General features: G+C 43.6%; 1 protein-coding gene across 3 annotated transcripts in view; it reads right to left on the bottom strand.

Annotated features, from left to right (window-relative positions):
- Positions 1-19,132, bottom strand: part of FHOD3 (formin homology 2 domain containing 3) — a 475,942-nt gene that overhangs the window by 410,983 nt on the left and 45,827 nt on the right. For all 3 annotated transcript variants that reach the window (XM_042910026.1, XM_042910027.1, XM_042910028.1), the window contains exon 2: positions 4,623-4,729. In XM_042910026.1, coding sequence (XP_042765960.1) covers positions 4,623-4,729 — 107 coding nt within the window. The remainder of the gene's footprint in view (positions 1-4,622; positions 4,730-19,132) is intronic.

Genomic DNA, 19,132 nt, shown 5'->3' with positions numbered 1-19,132 from the left:
GCAAGGATCTCGCCTCGGTTGCCCTAACTCGAAGAAAGGAGATTTCAGAGCGGTTCACCCGCGTGGGCCCCTCCAGGTCTAAAATCCAGTGATTCCCGTTTCAGTGTATCTCCTCAAATTCTAACTGTAATTATAGTAGAGGATATTACTTCTGAGTTTGTATTCTATGCTGGGAACTAGCTTAATGTTTCAGATACTACACATCATCATAGCTTTGCCTGCATCAACCCAACAAGGATGTGATAGGATTATCCCCAGTTACTAGGAAGCTGAGGTTCAGAGAGGTGAAGTAGCATCCCCACGGTCACACAGCCATGAGACTAACCGCAGGGCCCATGTCCTCAACCACTACGCCGTGCTGTTCCCCACCGTGCTCTCCTCCGGTGCCAGAGACCTTGTTGGGATCCCCGCTGACATGGGGAGGGAAATGGACCTGGGTAATACTGTCCTCATTTTATAAATAAATTTTATAAACCTCTATTAGAGATAAAGTGCCTTGTACCAGGTCACACAATGGCAGGGTCAAGAATAATAATCCAGGGGGTTCAGGGCTTCTGTTTCCACTACACCATGCTGTGGTTGCTGATTTCCCTGGCCTTGGAAGGCAATAAATCGACCTGGCTCCATTTTGGCAGCATAATAATTGCTTTGTCCTTCTACCTTTGAAGGTCTTTCTCCTCTTCTCCAGTTAGCGATAGCTTACGTGATAATTCTAAACAAGCAGTGAGTTAATTTTTAGTCTTGGCATAAAAGAGCAGGGTAATGGACAAGAACAAAGAAACTCCTCCAGCAAGGAAAATTCTCTCAGAACACACTGTACAAAAAACCCTACCGTTTGCACACTACCTGCCACACGTCTTCATTATACGGTCACAACATTAGCAGATTTTTGCTGTAATTCACACAAATCAAGAGAAAGGATGGTTTCGTTTGCCCTTTTCATACCTCAAAAAGGCAATTCTTAACTAGAAAGAAATTATGTTTTAACTGCCATTTGTGGGAGACATGAGTTTTTTTTTTTTTTTTCAACGTTTTTTATTTATTTTTGGGACAGAGAGAGACAGAGCATGAACGGGGGAGGGGCAGAGAGAGAGGGAGACACAGAATCGGAAACAGGCTCCAGGCTCCGAGCCATCAGCCCAGAGCCTGACGCGGGGCTCGAACTCACGGACCGCGAGATCGTGACCTGGCTGAAGTTGGAGGCTTAACCGACTGCGCCACCCAGGCGCCCCTGGGAGACATGAGTTTTTAGGCACATGGCCTTTGCCAAATGCCACACCTCCTAGGAGAGGACTTAGCAGGGACACTCAGCACAAATGACACCGCAGGTGTATGTACCCAGACACGTCCCACCTATGTGGGAAAACTCAGCCTTCAGGCTGCTTGCAGCTAGTTCTCAGCAATTTGCCACATGCTGTCAGAGCTCAGTGGTGGTAAATGATCCAGAGACAACAGAGTGACCCGGCAATGCCAGGACAGCATCACCCTGGCCTGTCTTCTGCAACCTAGGCCAGGGACAGAGGAGTCTCCCCACCAATGTCAGTAAAGGTAGCTTCTTCATACTCTTCTGGACAAAAAGGAATGTCATCCTGAGTACATTCCAAAGGACAAGGGGTGGGTCACCACAGACCCAGGCTTTTTCAAAGATGATACAAAGCCCCATCTTGGGTGAGTTTGGAGCTCACCTGCCAAAAGCACAGCTACCCAACATGGTCTGGCTACCTTCTCCCGTTCACAGTTTCCCACGTATGAGTCCTGCCTTCTTGTCTTGCCATAATTCATCTTAGGTTTAGGGTGCAGAAATGGGGTCATGGCTGGTCCCCTCAGATGGACTGATGGCCAGGTGATGATTCACAAAGGAACGGAGTGAGAAAGTAAAGCCCCAGGATCTCCTCTGGGAGCTTACAGCAGGGTTCCTGGCTCTTGAGGAACCTCTTGAGTCAGGCTGCACCTGACTGCTGATGCGGACAGTGCCAGATGATGGCAGCAAATGTGTCTTCTCTGGAGCCTCTGTGCAGTGTGCTTGAGTGCTATTTGAACTAAATCCAGCGTTTTAGCCTGGGACCGATGATGTCCTTGCATGAACCAACCTACGTCACCCAAGGTGCCAATGCACATCCTGAGTAAACCTGAAATGCCTTTGCCCGGAAGCTCTCGGGATGGCTGGGGGAGTACACACTTGCAATCAGTCTACCTGTGTTCAAACTAGGCTCTACCCTCCACCGACTCTGTCTCCTAGGACATGTAATTTAACTCCTGACCCTCAGTTGTTTCAGATGAAAAACAGAAACAACCAAATCCAGTCACATGACCACTAAGATGAACTATTAAATACACATGCCGTGAATAAGGTGGTTGGTATAGTGGCTAGCATAGCAGGCATTCTGTAAATGTTATATTCTTCTCCATTTTTAACTCTTGATACTGGTGTCTAATGTAGTGTTCCTTTTTTCCCCTGAGCTCCCAACTCCAAATAATTCAAATTTGGATAAAGAAAAAAAATCAAACAGGGCATGGTCTTCAACTATAATACCAATAGAGACATTTTTCAGGTTGACAGCAATCTACTCATAACACTCCTGGAGTGAAGTCATCCAATTAGATGGTCATCCAGCCTGAATTCTCACATCTTATATAAAGGGATGTCATTGTCAAACACTCGGTAAAAACCATAGCAATGGGTGCGACTCCTGAGTGGCTCAGTCGGTTGAGCATCCAACTTTACTTAGCTCAGGTCATGATCTCACGATCCGTGAGTTTGAGCCCCACTTCTGGCTCTGTGCTGACAGCTCAGAGCCTGGAGTCTGCTTCAGATTCTGTGTCTCCTTTTCTCTCTGCCCCTCCCCCACTCACACTCTGTTTCTCTCTCAAAAATAAATACACATTAAAAAACAACTATAGTAATGGAATCTCCTCAAGTCTATCAATCTAATAATGTTAATTTGTTTAATGATGATGAATAGAATCTGGTGTGACATAATAATGATACCCCTCCTGTGTGTACAGTCTATCATAGTTTTCAGGTCTGTTCCCACACACAGCTGGGTCCTCAGAAAACCCTGCTGGTTCCTACCAAGGACCCTAGCCTTAGGGCTCATGGTCATGTTTTTCAGGACTCCACTGTGGAATCCTGCCATTTTACTGGTCACCAATGTTCAGTAAGTACCTATAATGTGTTGAAAAAAAGCTAGATGACAGGTATTCAGACAGGCCCAGTTCTGACCTAGTAGAGCTTTAGCGGCAGATAATTGGGGGACAATTAAGGGATAAAGGACTGTAAATTGTGGCAGGTGTTAAGGCAGGGAAAACTAGGGTCAGGTAGAAAACTAAGAAGGCTCCCACTTTCCCTCATTTATTGAGCCATTCGTGAAGAATCAATATTCATCTGGCTGTAATCTATTTTTAACTTGGGCAAGGCAGCTTCAGAGCAACTTCTGCAGAGATCCTCGAACACCAAATTAATACAGCTAAGCATTATTTGGAAGCAACAAAAAATCTCTGGAGGTTTCTAAGGAGGAAGGTGATGAAATCAAAGATATACTTGATTCTGAGTGGATGAGAACAGAAAGGAAGGCAGGGGGCCCCAATCAAAAGGCTATTTCAATAACCTCATAAATACAGGAATAGCTGACCATATGTTCATATTCCTATGGTGATTTTACTTTCTGTACACATCTCTGATTTTTTTATTGTTGTATTCAGATTCACAGCAATCACAAGTATTAAGCATTCTAAATGTAAGCTGAAAATAACTTGATGTTGATTAACATAATTACTAATTATTTTCCCCACTGTGATGAGTTCAAAAGATGATATAGGAGAAAATAAACTACTAGAGCATCTTCCAAGGAAACTAAATACCCAGAAAGATATTAAAAACAATGCTTAAAATAGTTGTCAAACTACTAAAATCTAGAAAATATTAATTTAATTATATCTGGCTTAAAAAAAAAAAAAAACAAGTTAGGGGCACCTGGGTGGCTCAGTCTGGTCCTTGATTTCCGCTCAGGTCATGATCTCACAGTTTCACGGGTTCGAGCCCCACATCAGGCTCTGTGCTGATAGCATGGAGCCTGCTTGGGATTCTCTCTCTTCTTTCTCTGCCCCTCTCCTGCTCATGCTCTCCCTTTCTCTCAAAATAGAAAAATAAACTTAGAAAAAACTTACAAGCCGCTTAACTAAACTACGCCAGAAATTATCCTGCCCCTGAGTGGCCTCATCAAGAAGAGTAACTCAAAAGGGGCGCCTGGGTGGCTCAGTCGGTTAAGCGGCCGACTTCGGCTCAGGTCATGATCTCGCGGTCCGTGAGTTCGAGCCCCGCGTCGGGCTCTGTGCTGACAGCTCAGAGCCTGGAGCCTGTTTCAGATTCTGTGTCTCCCTCTCTCTGACCCTCCCCCATTCATGCTCTGTCTCTCCCTGTCTCAAAAATAAATAAAACGTTAAAAAAAAAAATTAAAAAAAAAAAAGAAGAGTAACTCAAAATACAAAAGGGTTTGCAAATACTACTGGTCAGTCACTTGCATCTCCCTTCTTTTGCCTGACTGTGAGTAAAGAGACCGTCAAAGCCATGGTGGAATCTTGGAAAGTTGGGACTAGTCAGCAGGGACAACCGTCGCTCTTACCCAGCATCATCCTGGAAGCCTTCCAGCTCGTCCCGCTGCTCTGCCAGGGTGGATTCCAAGTCCAGGTAGGCGCCATTGTGGGAGAGCTGTAGCGTGCAGTCGTCGAGCTGCAAGAGAAAGAGCCTTTAAGCCCAGCCTCCTCCTGGGATGGGGACTTTGTATGGAGAAATCACTTCACATTGCCCTCATGTGTCTTTTGAAATCAAGCATTATTCTGAAATTTGGATCATAACTTGGAGAGGTTATGTGTTAGTACAAACAAATTGGGAGCAAACTCCATTGTGAGTAGACAGAAATAACACCTATTGAGGGAGTGGCACTGACACGGTCTGGTAGATGTGGACAGAGGAGGAGAAGGAGCCCTCTGGTGCCAGTGTCACTTTCCACTCTGAGGGCCCCAGGAATAGCCATGGAGGATGTGCCGCGTGGAAACCAAAATCATAATGCTGATGTGACCACAGATTAAGAGTCACAGAACATGTCATTTCCTTTGATTGAGTGAGAAGCCTGCTCATTCAGATTCTATGGTCATACCTGGCACATTACGATGAGTAGTTGCTCAATAAGCATTTTTACAGTTGAAATAAAAGAGCCATTCTCCACGTGAATGACAGCCGATCCAAAATACAACGTACCGAAGAAGACATTAGGTGCCTTTGTTACTAGTCTAATTTTTTTCAACTTATTTAACACTTACATGTTGTTAATTATGTTCCATATACAATTCTAAGTATTTTACATATATTACATCATCGGATGCTCACACAAACCCTATCCATTTCTATTGTCATCCCCCTTTAACGATGAGGAAACTAAGGCACAGACAGAGATTGTTATGTGCCCAGGGTCACAACAGGTAAATGGTAGAGCTGGGATTTGGATGCTTACTTCGAGGCCATGCTCTCGATCACTACACCACTCTGCATCCTTCTATGGCCACAAACCTACAGAGGACTTGAAAATATCATGTTTGTGGGGCACCTGGGTGGCTCAGTCACTTAAGCATCTGACTCTTGATTTCAGCTCAGGTCATGATCTCATGGTTCGTGAGTTCGAGCCTCACATCGGGCTCTGTGCTGACAGCGTGGAACCTGCTTGGGATTCTCTTTCTCTCTCTCTCTCTCTCTCTCTCTCTCTCTCTCTCTCTCTCCCCTTCCCTGACTTATGCACTCTAAATAAATAAATAAATAATAAATAAATAAATAAACAAATAAATAAATATTTTTTAACTTTAAAAAACATAAAAAGAAATTCAAAAAGACAACACCACACTTGCAAAATGTAGTTTATGTCATCTCAGTGTTCTGGTATAGCCAAGACAATGCCACAGGTGTGCCAACCCCATTCCCTTTTCCTCCTGGGCACAGAGAACACATATCCCAGCCTACAGGTGGGCTAACGGCCATGTAACTGAGTACCAACCAATGGAATTTCAGTGAAAGTAAAAAGGGCCCCCAACAGGCCGGCCTTAGCACCCCTGCACATCCACCTTTCTTCTCTTGCCTTTGGCCGGATGCAGAGAAGCCAGAGGAGGACTCCAAAGTCTAGAAACCAGCAGCGCTCCGGACAGGAGGAGCACCGGTTCCTTAATCACCGCGTGGAAGAGAGCGTTCTGTCGCCCAGCATCCACTAGCCATCCTGGCTGATGACAAGAGCCAGACAAGAGCCTTCGCTGTGATAAATCATGAAGATTTTGAGGTTGCTGCAGCAGCCAGCATTACAGGACATTTAGAAGGATCGATACACTTAAAATACAGGAAAATATTTTACTAAAGATGAACATTATGAGGAAATCCAACTTCATGCTTGATTTCCTGGGCTGTAAGGGTGGTTCTCAATATTCATCTACCTGATGAGCCGAGGCTCTTATTCCAAAATGACAAGAGATTGGGGGAAAGTGAAGGCAAGTATTTAGCTACTTTAAAACATCTAGATAAATGCCTGGTAATCCTCCCACTATAAGTGAGATTTCAAACAAGGAATTAGGAATTAGTCTCTTTTGATGGAAAAGCTTTGCTCATTATCCTCGACAAGAGAAAGGTAGGCTGTCGACTTGTCTAGAATTGGCATCTGTAACAGGCTGCTGATTCTTGTAGAGACCCCACGGCTCCTGTTCCTAGTTATCCTCAACAGAATGAAAGGAATTTGTTTTTTATTATTTGTAAGAAATACCCACCTAAATCATTTGAAGGGGTTAATCCTATTCGATTCACTTATTTTATTTCTCCAATAACAAACTGCCCCTCATAACTACTCAAGGCCTGCTGGTGAGGTTCAGCATTCTTAACTGGCATTTTACAGATAGATCATCTGATCCGAAAAAGAATTCAACCCCAAGGATCAAGTTGGCCAAACTCACTGTATTGTGGCATGAGAGGCGCGCCCAGGGTTTAGGGGAAACACGCAGAAAAACCGCCTCCCCCAGCCTGCGGAAGAGGCAGACAGGAAGGATTTCCTGCAGAAGGCATCTCCTGGGTCAAGGGTCTCCTGTGGACTGAAATCAGACTTGATCACTCCTAGATGGAAAATTCCATCAGAAATTGAACCTATTAACACTAAACCATGTGTCGAGCTAGAATCACCGCAGCTCAGTCTTGCTTCGACCTCCTACTGATGTTAACTAAGAAGACTTACTTAGTCTGTCCTGTTGGGAGGACCAACACTTGTGCTTGTCTTTAATCCCACTTCTAATCAACAGACCAGAAGATGGGGATAAGGAAAGCCCTGTAAGCCATAACAATTTCTTTTGCCTCAGCCCCCGGAAATGTGTGAGTCCAGAGAAAGAGGCTTTTGGATAAAGAGTTTCTGCTTCTCCTCAAGGGGGTGTGAGTCATTCAGAGGCTGGGGTCCACACTCAGGCCAGACAGACAGAACAAAGTCAGAGAGGAAGCGTGCTCTGGTGTGGAAAGATGCAGAACGTGCACATGTATGTGGTATAAATACTCCCACCATGGCCGGTTTCAAGCCACCAAGGTGAAGTCACTGAGTGTGGAGTTGGAAAAAGAGACATAGCACCCCACCATTATACAGTATTTTCACCACAGAGTTACAAGAGATGTCAGGAATCTCGAATGCATGGGTAGCAGTACAATATAATCAAACCATCAAGAAGTGACATTTTGAGTATTTATTACCTTTGTTTCGAAGAGAACTTATTTTAATTGTACATTTACATAATTTCTTTTCTAATAATGGCTACACTCAACAACGCGCTCACAAAATTCCCCAGAAGTGATCTCTCAGCCCCCTCCGGCCACCCGGGCCAGCTCCAGCATACACGGCTTGTGGCCCTCCCGCTCATTCAGTTGGGGCACCTAGCATGGAGAGAGCAGGGAGGACCCTGTGCTGGCTTTCACCCCACCCAGCCCTATGCTGATCTCCTCAGTGGGGGCAGAGGCAGGGCTCCCCCGCCACCAGCAGATACAGCCCCATTCTTACTGGCCACCGTGGCCACTTTGCACATCCTCTCCATCCCACACCTTCTGACTTTATTCTCAGGAGCCTGAGATGAATACGAAGACCTGGTTTTCTTCATTCACCTTCACCCTGGCCCACCGAGTATCTGCCTCGGACGCTCCCGGCCAGCCTGGAACCACAGCAGAACATCCCACAATCTCCCAGCCTCTGACAACAGAATCCCAAACGCTTAGCCGGACTGCCTGTTCTCATCATCCCTCTCCTCACATTCAGGGCATCATTACTACCCTTTCCATAGTTCCATTTTAACAAAATTATATGTCAGCCACGGGCTGGGCACCAAGGAACACATAAACGCTTCCTCCCCTCAAAGATCATTCTATGGAGTAAATATAACACACAAATAGAACGCAGGAGAGAATAAAAAGCCATTTAAACCAACTGTTATAATGTGTGGACGTTCATCCTCAGTCGTATTCCTTCTCTATAATTAGCAGCCACGGGCTCCCGGGACCCAAGCAGCCTCCATAGAAATGCCCCAGTCCTCCCTCCAGAAGAAAGGCTGCCATTACTTCCTAAGCCAGTGTCACAACCCTGCTCCCCTAATTAACAGATGGGCAATTTGTGCTAGTGAATTTAACTAAAATGGAAAAGATGAACGTGTGCCTTTTAATCTGTCAGGAAGTGTATGCTACAGGAAAGGGTCAACGTCAGACATCTCAGCCTTTAGCAAGCGGGATACACGTGCACAACGGGGGTCCCCACAGCACAGGTGGCCTGTGAAGATACCACACAAGTCAACACACACTGCCCGCTCCATTCCATAACACAAGCCCCACCTCAACAGTGCACCCGAGACACATGAGATTAATATTTAAACCATCACATGAGCCAAGGAGTAAGAATAAAGGGCTTCTGGGCTGGACAGACACACTGAAACGGTAAAATCCCCTAAATGCTTTAAGGGGGTCAGCTTCGGGTATCACTTTAAAAGCAAACTGATAAGTAAACGCAAATGAACTCTTCGATCTGGTCAGGGATAACGAAGGGCCAGTTACAAAAGAATACAACAACGTGAATGGGGAGTGAGTGGAGGTTCATTCCGACCTGGAGATTCTCAAGATTCAGACGAGGGGCGCCTGGGTGGCTCAACTGGTTAAGCCTCCAACTTCAGCTCAGGTCATGATCTCACGGTTCGTGAGTTTGAGCCCCGCATCGGGCCCTGGGCTGACAGCTCAGAGCCTGGAGCCTGCTTCAGATTCTGTGTCTCCCTCTCTCTCTCTCTCTCTGTCCCTCCCCCACTCGTGTTCTGTCTCTGTCTCTCAAAAATAAATAAACATTAAAAAAATTAAAAAAAAAAAAAAAGATTCAGACGGAACCATCCAAACTTTGCCTACACAGTGGAGGACTCAGACACCTCCCTAAAACACCACTTCTTGACAGGGATCCTCAATTCCTACTAACCCCAAGGCAACCTGATCCCCATCCTTGGCCGCTCATGTCAACTGGCTTCCTGAATGACTTAAGGGCCCTGGAATTTCCTGACTCCAACAATTTTCATGTCAACCCTGATCCCCCGGGCAGCATGTCCCCTGCACTCCTTCCTTGGCTCTGGGGGCAGAGTGGCCAGGACACTGCCGGGCACTTCAGGACATAAGACAAAGCAGGGAGCCCTGTGGGAAGATAATGTTACAGGGCTGTTCCAGAAGTGCGGCCGTTAGGGGAGTCGAGCGGCAGGGACAGTGGTGTGACAGGAAAACTTTAGATCGGGCTGCAGGCTATAAATCTGTGGCCAGGATTCTGGGGGGGTGGGAGGGCGGGCAGGGTGCTCAGGAGGGAGTCGGTCACAGAGCCACAAGAGGGGCCCTTCCAAATACCCTGGAATTTTGTGTCACTCCACCTTGACAAACCATTAAAACAGGCCCTCCACGCCTTACAGACAGGTGGCCCAAGGTCACTCGGGTTCTTTGGATTATTCCTACAGAGACAGTGCATTCAAAAAGAAAAGGCAGACTCACCACCCTGGAAAAAACACAAAAAAAGAAAGAAAACATCTAAAACAAGGCTGATGTCACGTCTCAATCTGTATAATCTTTTCTTTCATTAATCCAGCGAAGTGGCATATTACTGGGGGAGCTTAATGATTACCTGGGTTTGGCAGCGGGTCTCCAGTGATCCTTAGCATAGGCAATAAAATAGATTTGCATGGAACTGTTCTATAAATATACACAAGGGGTTATCCTTGAAGCTAAGTTTGGTAATAGTTCAGAAGCGGGAACACATACACTGATTTTTAAGAGAAAAAAAAACAAAGAAAATCCAAAATATCATTTGTTAATGTCATTTCATTGGTTTCCTCCCGTCCTTGGATCCACACCACTTACAAGATGATTTTGTGGCTCCTTCCATGGAGAGGTGGATTCCTTCTCTACTAGACTCTGGGTTGGCCTGTGTATTGCTTTGGCCAACACAGTAGCAAATGTGACATGGTAGAGACTTGAAAAATACTTGTTCCCCTGGGGCTGTCCTCGCTTAGTGCTCTTGGAACTCTGCCAGCACACGAAGAAGCCAGGGTTAGCCAGCCTCCGGGATGTCTGTCTGTTCCTGCTGCCCCTGCCGACATCCTGCCAACTGCCACACGCTGAGGCCAATAGGGATCAGCAAGCCTCCAGATGACCCACCAGCTGATGACAGACACAAGAGAGCCCAGCAGGTGTCAGCCAAACTGGCCCAAACTGGAAGAACCACCCAGTAGACCCACAGACTCAGAAGCAACATCTTATGATTGCTGTTTTAGGTCAATTTCCTCTTCCCGTGAGACAGCCACCTCAACCCACAGCAGACACGCAGCCCCCAGGGAATGAAACTTCACACTTGAAGTGCTTAGTGCCCAGACCAGTGGTGGGTGAGAAGCTCACTCCACCAAGGTGCCCAAAGAACACACCAGGACACTGCCAGCTCAATGAAGGAATGCCACCATCATGCCCAGCCCTCAGATGCCACAAATCATGCATGTCCTTCCTGGAGCCCCTACCGGGGACAGAGGACAACAGCAGGTGCTTGGCGGAAAGGCCTGGAGCATCAGAGAGTGGAGAGTAGTCAGCTGTGAACCCCTCCCAGGGAGGGAAGGGGGCAGCAAAAGGCAAAATGATGCATGAGCTGTGGTTCCAAGCCTCTAGAGCGTGTTCCATCATCCCATTGTACAAAATGCACATTCGAAGAGAAAAGTATGAAGCCTTTCAAGATGGCAGCTGCAAGCACAGGGCCCTTCTGACCGCACTGGTCACACACCCACAAAGCTGGCCCCACTACTGGCTCAGAAATGAAGCGTGGCTGTGGGTCCCGTCTCTCTCCAGCACGGTTGACTGTGGGCCCCCTGGATGCCCCACTTTGAGGCTCCTCCCAGCACTAAGAGCAGTACAAAGGCTGTCAGCACATTTCCATTGGTCAGTTCTAAGAGCACTACACCCGTTTCGCCCTCAAATGTCGCATCTGTTACTACAAAGCTTGTGGCTTCCTTAAACTTTATGGCTCCTTCCAAAGACAGCAAAGACAAGGAACTGGACTCAGGTGACAAGCAAAAAAAGTTAGGGAAGAGAGCCTTCCCATAAGCAGTGCCCCATGATCCTTTCACAATTTTTTAATAAAACCTGCACAAAACCCTGGCTCAGCCATTCAAGCATCTGTGGGCTGTGGCTCCCCCATAACCCATACGGACCGCTGCAAAGGGACAAGATGGGGGGGCACGCACGTTGTGGCTGCCCTCTGTCATTTCCTAAGATGGATAGCGAGGACACGGCATGCATTTCATTGTCCTTCAGACTGTACAAACCTTTCACATTTATTCCTTTGTATATATAAGACATTTCACAATGAAAAATTATTAGTTTCATCTAAAGACATCATTTTACATATTTAAAAAATACAAGTAACGTTGGTCCGTCTTCCTACAGAAAGGCCAAATGAAACTGATTTCCATGATATCAGAAAACAGGTCCTGCTCGCCAGCCCCAACAAATCCTTTTCAAACTTTTAAATCCCTAGGTGCCCATTTAATTTATTCAGAACAACAAATACATCACAGGTATTTTAATAAATGTTTTAGGGTAAAGTACAAGGATATTTTTGAAGATCCAGCCTATATGGATGATGAAGTAATATGAACATATTTACTTGGAAAGAGGCTGGATTTTACTTCCTCAGAAACCTTTAGTAAGTTATGTTATTTGTGGCCACCAACTACAGCAAGAGAAGCAATGTCCTGAAATTGATTTAGGCAGTTTCCAAATCAAGCCTCCGATTTCTATTTAAGTCAACAAAACTGTACAGCTCACTAACCAAAGGCAAGGGCTTCTGCCAAAGTCTACAAGAAAGACAAAGGCAAGATTTCTCCCATTAAGAGCTTAAACTGAGGCGGTGTGATAATCTGGTAAATATTTGAATTATTTTCAAAGACCTTTTTATCATTAAATAAATAACCAATAATGCATTAAACTTCTCTCCTGAAGAGGCTGGAATATTTACTTATGTTTACAGGTGCCTTTTTCCGTTTTGTTTCACTTCAGTCCATTTGAAAACCCGTATCAGTGCTACATTCCAGGATTATTATTGATCCATTATCACTCTTCCATTCCCTAATGCAGATTAATAATCCTTTCCCGAGCTCATTCTCCATGCATGAGAATGACGTGGCATTCTCATGGCATGGTGCCACGTCCCGGGGAGCCGACCATGATTATGGCAGTCCAGGGAGCACTCACCCACTGTAGCTGGGACTGGTTCCTGAACAGCTGGTGGGAGTTCAGGGAAATGAGGACAATGCGTTAGTCACCTTTGTTGTGTCTGTTCTTGTTTTCATGGCGGGACAAGTTTGGGGAGCAGGGAGCTGAAGTTTGCAAAAGCCCTGATGCGGGAGGAGTGTGAGTAGTCAGAACACTGAAAGAAGAAAGGCCAGGACTGTGGAAGAGGAATCGTCCTGGCCACAGGAGATTTTAGACTTGATTCTAGGAAAACAAGAAGCCGTGAAAGGGTTGTAAATGGATGCCCACAGGACCAGCTTTGCAGTGTGGGGACAGAAGGGAGAAGACAAGTGAAAATGCCACTGCAGGAATTGAGGGGCAATTTGAAGGGGCGATGGACAGTGGTGGAAGCCGTGGTGATGGACAGAGGAGAAGGGAGAGGGCTGATTTAGGCCAAGAGAGGGAAGAGAGAAGGAAAAGCCAGAGAGACATGGGGATTGATCAGGTGTGGTATATCCAACAGAGAGAAGCAAAATCTTGAGTTTCCTGCTGGAGCAAATTAATATATATTGGTGATACCTTTCACAAACATGAGAAACATTAGCCAAAAGCTGTTGGGGGCAGGGAGACAGGATAACATTGGGATTTCTGTTAACATGTCTAAAACGACTAGAGGTGCTGAGTAGAGAAATCAATTTTGGGAGGTTTGGGCCTAAATACAAACATGGCAGATGAAATCTCACAAACCACTGGTGTACCTAAAGATTACAGCTTTTTGTGTCTTCAAGATCTGCAATGCTATTCCCTTTTCATTCCTGATATTGCTAATTTGTGCTTTCCTCCCGTTTTTCTCTAACAGTTTAGGAGAGGACCCTCATTCATCTATTAGTCTTTTCAAAGAACCAAGGTTTCATTATGTTGCTTTTCCACCATTTTGGTTTTCTTTTAATTTTTTTTTTTTAACGTTTATTTATTTTTGAGACAGAGAGAGACAGAGCATGAACGGGGGAGGGGCAGAGAGAGAGGGAGACACAGAATCGGAAACAGGCTCCAGGCTCTGAGCCATCAGCCCAGACCCCGACGCGGGGCTCAAACTCACGGACCGCGAGATCGTGACCTGAGCCGAAGTCGGATGCTTAACCGACTGAGCCACCCAGGCGCCCCATTTTTTTTTTTAATTTTTTTTTTTTAACGTTTATTTATTTTTGAGACAGAGAGAGACAGAGCATGAACGGGGGAGGGGCAGAGAGAGAGGGAGCATTTTGGTTTTTTTAATCTCATTAATTTCCTTCCTTCTACATTCTTTGTGTTTAATATGCTGCTTTGTTCTAACATCTAAAATCTTAACAATTTTCAGTCTTTCTTCTTTTCAACTATGTGCATTTTAGACTCTAATTTTCTTCTAAGTCGGGTTTAGCTACAGCCCACAATATCTGATATGCCCTATTTTCACTCTCTCCAGTCCACTGTATTTTCTAAATTCCACTGGGATTTCTTCTTTGATCCATGGGTTATTTAGAAATGTGTTACATACTTCCCAAATATTTAAGGATTTTCAAGTATTTTTTTTTTTTTTATTGCTGATCTCCAGCTTAACTTCTCTGCAGTCAGCAAATATACTCTGATTTCAATTCTTTGAAATTTCTTGAAACTCATTTTATGGCCCGGTAAATGGAAAAGACATGTCCTCAACAGCTACATGTTTGTTATGCGGGATTCTCAGATTTCTCTCCACGCTGCTTTTAACTATCTGTGAATGTTTCTTTTTTTCCTTTTAATTCTTTTTTTTTTTTTTTTTTAAATATATGAAATTTACTGTCAAATTGGTTTCCATACAACACCCAGTGCTCATCCCAAAAGGTGCCCTCCTCAATACCCATCACCCACCCTGCCCTCCCTCCCACCCCCCATCAACCCTCAATTTGTTCTCAGTTTTTAACAGTCTCTTATGCTTTGGCTCTCTCCCACTCTAACCTCTTTTTTTTTTTTTTTTTTTTTTCCTTCCCCTCCCCCATGGGTTTCTGTTATGTTTCTCAGGATCCACATAAGAGTGAAACCATATGGTATCTGTCTTTCTCTGTATGGCTTATTTCACTTAGCATCACCCTCTCCAGTTCCATCCATGTTGCTACAAAAGGCCATATTTCATTTTTTCTCATTGCCACGTAGTATTCCATTGTGTATATAAACCACAATTTCTTTATCCATTCATCAGTTGATGGACATTTAGGCTCTTTCCATAATTTGGCTATTGTTGAGAGTGCCGCTATAAACATTGGGGTACAGGTGCCCCTATGCATCAGTACTCCTGTATCCCTTGGATAAATTCCTAGCAGTGCTATTGCTGGGTCATAGGGTAGGTCTATTTTTAATTTTCTGAGGAACCTCCACACTGCTTTCCAGAGCGGCTGCACCAATTTGCATTCCCACCAACAGTGCAAGAGGGTTCCTGTTTCTCCACATCCTCTCCAGCATCTTTTTCCTTTTAATTCAATCAACATTGGATTGATTGATTGATTGGCTGATATTTCCTAGTGACCTGACAATCTTAGCAGTATGAGATTTCCTCCTTTTCTCCAGTAATGTTGCTCACCTCAAACATTACGCCATCTGTTACCAGGACAGCCACACCACTTCTCTGACATTAGTGCCGCGTGGCTTATCTTCTTCCAGTGTTTTACTTACAACATTTGGGGCCCATATATTTAAGATGTGTCTCTTTTAAGAAGAACATGAGTTTTGTTAATCCAATCTGATGATCTTAGTTTTTTTTTTAATGTTTACTTTTATTTTTGAGAGAGAGAGACGGAGAGACAGAGCACGAGCAGGGGAGGGGCAGAGAGACGAGGCACAGAATCCGAAGCAGGCTCCAGGCTCCCGTCTGTCAGCACAGAGCCCGACGCGGGGCTTGAACTCAGGAACCATGAGATCATGACCTGAGCTGAAGCTGGACGCTTAACCAACTGAGCCACCCAGGTGCCCCTAGTGATTTTAGTTTTTTAATACAAGTATTTAATCAAAGTCTGTTAACCTAAAGTGATTGCTTATATTTACGTTCAAATCTGTATGTTCTAGTTTCCTTTTTCCTCCTTTTTCACCATATGTTGGGTTAATCTACTATTCGTTATTATTCCATATTTCCTTTCAATTTCTTTTCTATTATTCCATTCATTCTTAGCTGCCCCCTCATTTATTATTTTAGTAATTTACCCTACAGATGATCACATGGCTTCCTGAAATCAGAAGTAACCTACTAAAAATGAGCATTATCACGTCCCAATTTAAGGGCACTAGACTATTTTAGTATGGTCTAGACCTTTTGAGATACTGAGAAATGTATTTTGAACCCCATGACATAGCATTGTTTTGAGCAGTCAATATTCATTGAAATTTACCCACATATTTACCTCTTCTCTCGCACTTCATTCCTTCCTGCCGTTCTGTGCTCCCATCTGTGACAATTTCTTTCTGCCTGAAGAACTCTCTTTAGTATCTCATTAGTGAAAGTATGCTGGCAACAAATTTCTTCAGTGCCTACTGTCTAGAAACATCCTTACATTACCTCCATTGTTAGGGTAACTGCTTTATTGAGATGTAAGTCACATACCATATAACTCAGTTACAGTGTACAATTCCCTGGCTTCTAGTACATTCACAGCCTCGTGCCTCCATCACAACAATTTTAGAATATTTTCATCACCCAAACAAGAAACCACATATCCATGAGCAGTAACTCTTCATTCCCACAATCACACTCCCATCTAGCCCCCAGAAACCACTAATCTACTTTCTGTCTTAAAGATTTATGGATTTATCTGCCTATTCTAGACCTTTCATATAAACGGAATCACACAATATGTAGTCTTTTGTGGCTGGCTTTTTTCACTTAGGGTAAAGTCTAAGATTCATCCCTATTATAGCATTTATCAGTACTGCCTTCCCTTTATTGCTAAATAATACTCCATTGTACGGATATGGCAAATCTGATTTATTCATTCTTCAGTTGATGGACATCGGATTCTTTCCACTTTTTGGCTACTATAAATACTAATACAAACATTTAACTTTTTATAAAATATAACTTTTTATATAGACACATGTTTTCATTTCTCTTGAGTATACTTTTTCAGAAATTGTCAGAGTGTTTTCCAAACAGGCTACACCATTTTACCTTCCCACCAGCAATGCATGAAGGTTCCAATTGCCAACACTTGTTTTCCACCAACACTTGTTTTCTTTTAGATTCTAGTCATCATAATGAGTGTGAGGTGGTATCTCATGGGCTTGATTTGTGTTTCATGAGCATCTTTTTATGTATTTATTATTGGTCATTTGTGGATCTTCCATGGAGAAATAGCTATTCAAATCCTTTACCCATTCTTTATCGGACTGTCTTTTTGTTGTTGAGTTATATATTCTGGATACAAGTCCTTTTTTGGAGATACAATTTGCAAAATGCTCTCCTAAACCATGGGTTGTCTTTTCACTTTCTCAATGATATCCTTGGAAGCACAAATGCTTTTAATTTTAATAAAATACAATTTGTTTTTTCTTTTGTTCTTGATACTTTTGGTTACCATATAACTTTCACTTGGAAAGATATTTTTGGAGGATACAGAATTCTGCATTAGCAATTACTTTCTTGGAGTACTAGCAAACTTACTCCAGTAACAGTTGAAACATCAGATGCCAATCTTACTGTTGTTCTTTTAAAGAGAATCGATTTTTCTTTATATATATATATATATATATATATATATATATATATATATATATATATATAATTTATTGTCATATTGGTTTCCATACAACACCCAGTGCTGATCCCAACAGGTGCCCTACTCAGTGCCCATCACCCACTTTACCCTTTCCCCCACCCCCCATCAACCCTCAGTTTGTTCTCAGTATTTAAGAGTCTCTTATGGTTTGCCTCCTTCCCTCTCTGTAACTAAGAGAGTCTATTTTTCACAGGCTGCATTTAATGTTCTCTTTGTCTTTAATTTCCATCAATTTTAATATGAAGTGCTTATGCATGGTTTACCTTGTATGTATCTTACCTGAGGTTTATAGCACTTCCAGAACTTGTGGCCTGTTACCATTTTTTGGTCTTGGAAAATCTTCATCATTATCTCTTCAAATGTTGTTTCCGTCTCATTTTCCTTCTTCTCCCATTCTGGGACTTCAATGCATGTATCTTACATCTGTGTAGTATATGCCTATTAGGTTCTTTTCTGAATTTTCCCTTTTTTGCTCTCCACAAATTGCTCTTAATGTCTTCTACTGAGCTATTCCAGGCCATTGACTTTCTCTTCACATGTGCCTAATCTTCAGTTGAACTCATCTACTCCGTTCTTAACTGTTTTATTTTTCATTTCTATAATTTCTACTTGTTTCTTTATATTATATACCCCTGCTGTATTTGGTTTGGTTAAAATTCTCCATCCTGCCTATTTTCTTGAGTGTATTTATCACAATTGTTTTAATGAACATACCTGATAACTCTAGGATCTGTATCACACATACAGATATTTCTATGATCCATGTCTGGATATACTTTGTATATTTTATTGACTGCAATCATTTTTTATGAAGACACTTTAAGTCTCTGGGTGATATCTTTCTCCAGAGATGATTTTCCTTAGCTCTGGCAAGCTGCAGGAGTAGATGACCTTAATCTAATTAAGGATGGAGCTCACTCAGAACTGGGTTTCTGTCTTTGTAGGCCTAATCTGTTTTCAGTTAACCCTTACTTCTAGGAGTAATCTTTCAGTCTCGACTGAATACACAGAGTGTTTATTAATATCCATCTACTTCCATAAGCTCTGGGCTCTGTTTTCTTCTCCTCGGCACTAAGAAACTGTTCATGGCTTTCCTTGACTTCCCAGCCTCCTCTCAGTCACTTTCTGCTTGCCTTCATAGTCTCTGCACCTGCCACTGATGAACTGGTAAGTGCATCAAGGTGAAAAGCATGTCAGACTCATTGACTCTGACCTCAATGACTCTCCTTCCTCTCTGGGATCTTGGCTTCCCAAGTCCTGGCTGCCTTAAAAGCTCTCTGGGGCCTTCAAGGAGACGTTTTGTCTGCCTTATCTGGTTGTTGTGGATAGGAGTACTGGTCTGCCAGAAGCTAGTTCATTATAGTCAGAAGCAGAAGCCCAAACACCTAACCTTTAGTAGCTAAAAACATTTACTATTCACTTGACATGAATTAAGATTAATTATTTAATCTTCACACCAGCTATGGGGAAGGTACTATTACTGTTCTTACTTTATAACATGTAAAACCATGGAGCACAAGTTCACAGAAAACTGTAACTTCACCAAACAGCTTGGCCAAGATTGCCAACTGAATCC

Source organism: Panthera leo, chromosome D3, assembly GCF_018350215.1.
Source record: "Panthera leo isolate Ple1 chromosome D3, P.leo_Ple1_pat1.1, whole genome shotgun sequence".
NCBI lineage: Eukaryota > Metazoa > Chordata > Mammalia > Carnivora > Felidae > Panthera > Panthera leo.
The sequence above is the reverse complement of the archived record's forward strand: the minus strand, read 5'-3'. Positions and strand labels throughout refer to the sequence as shown.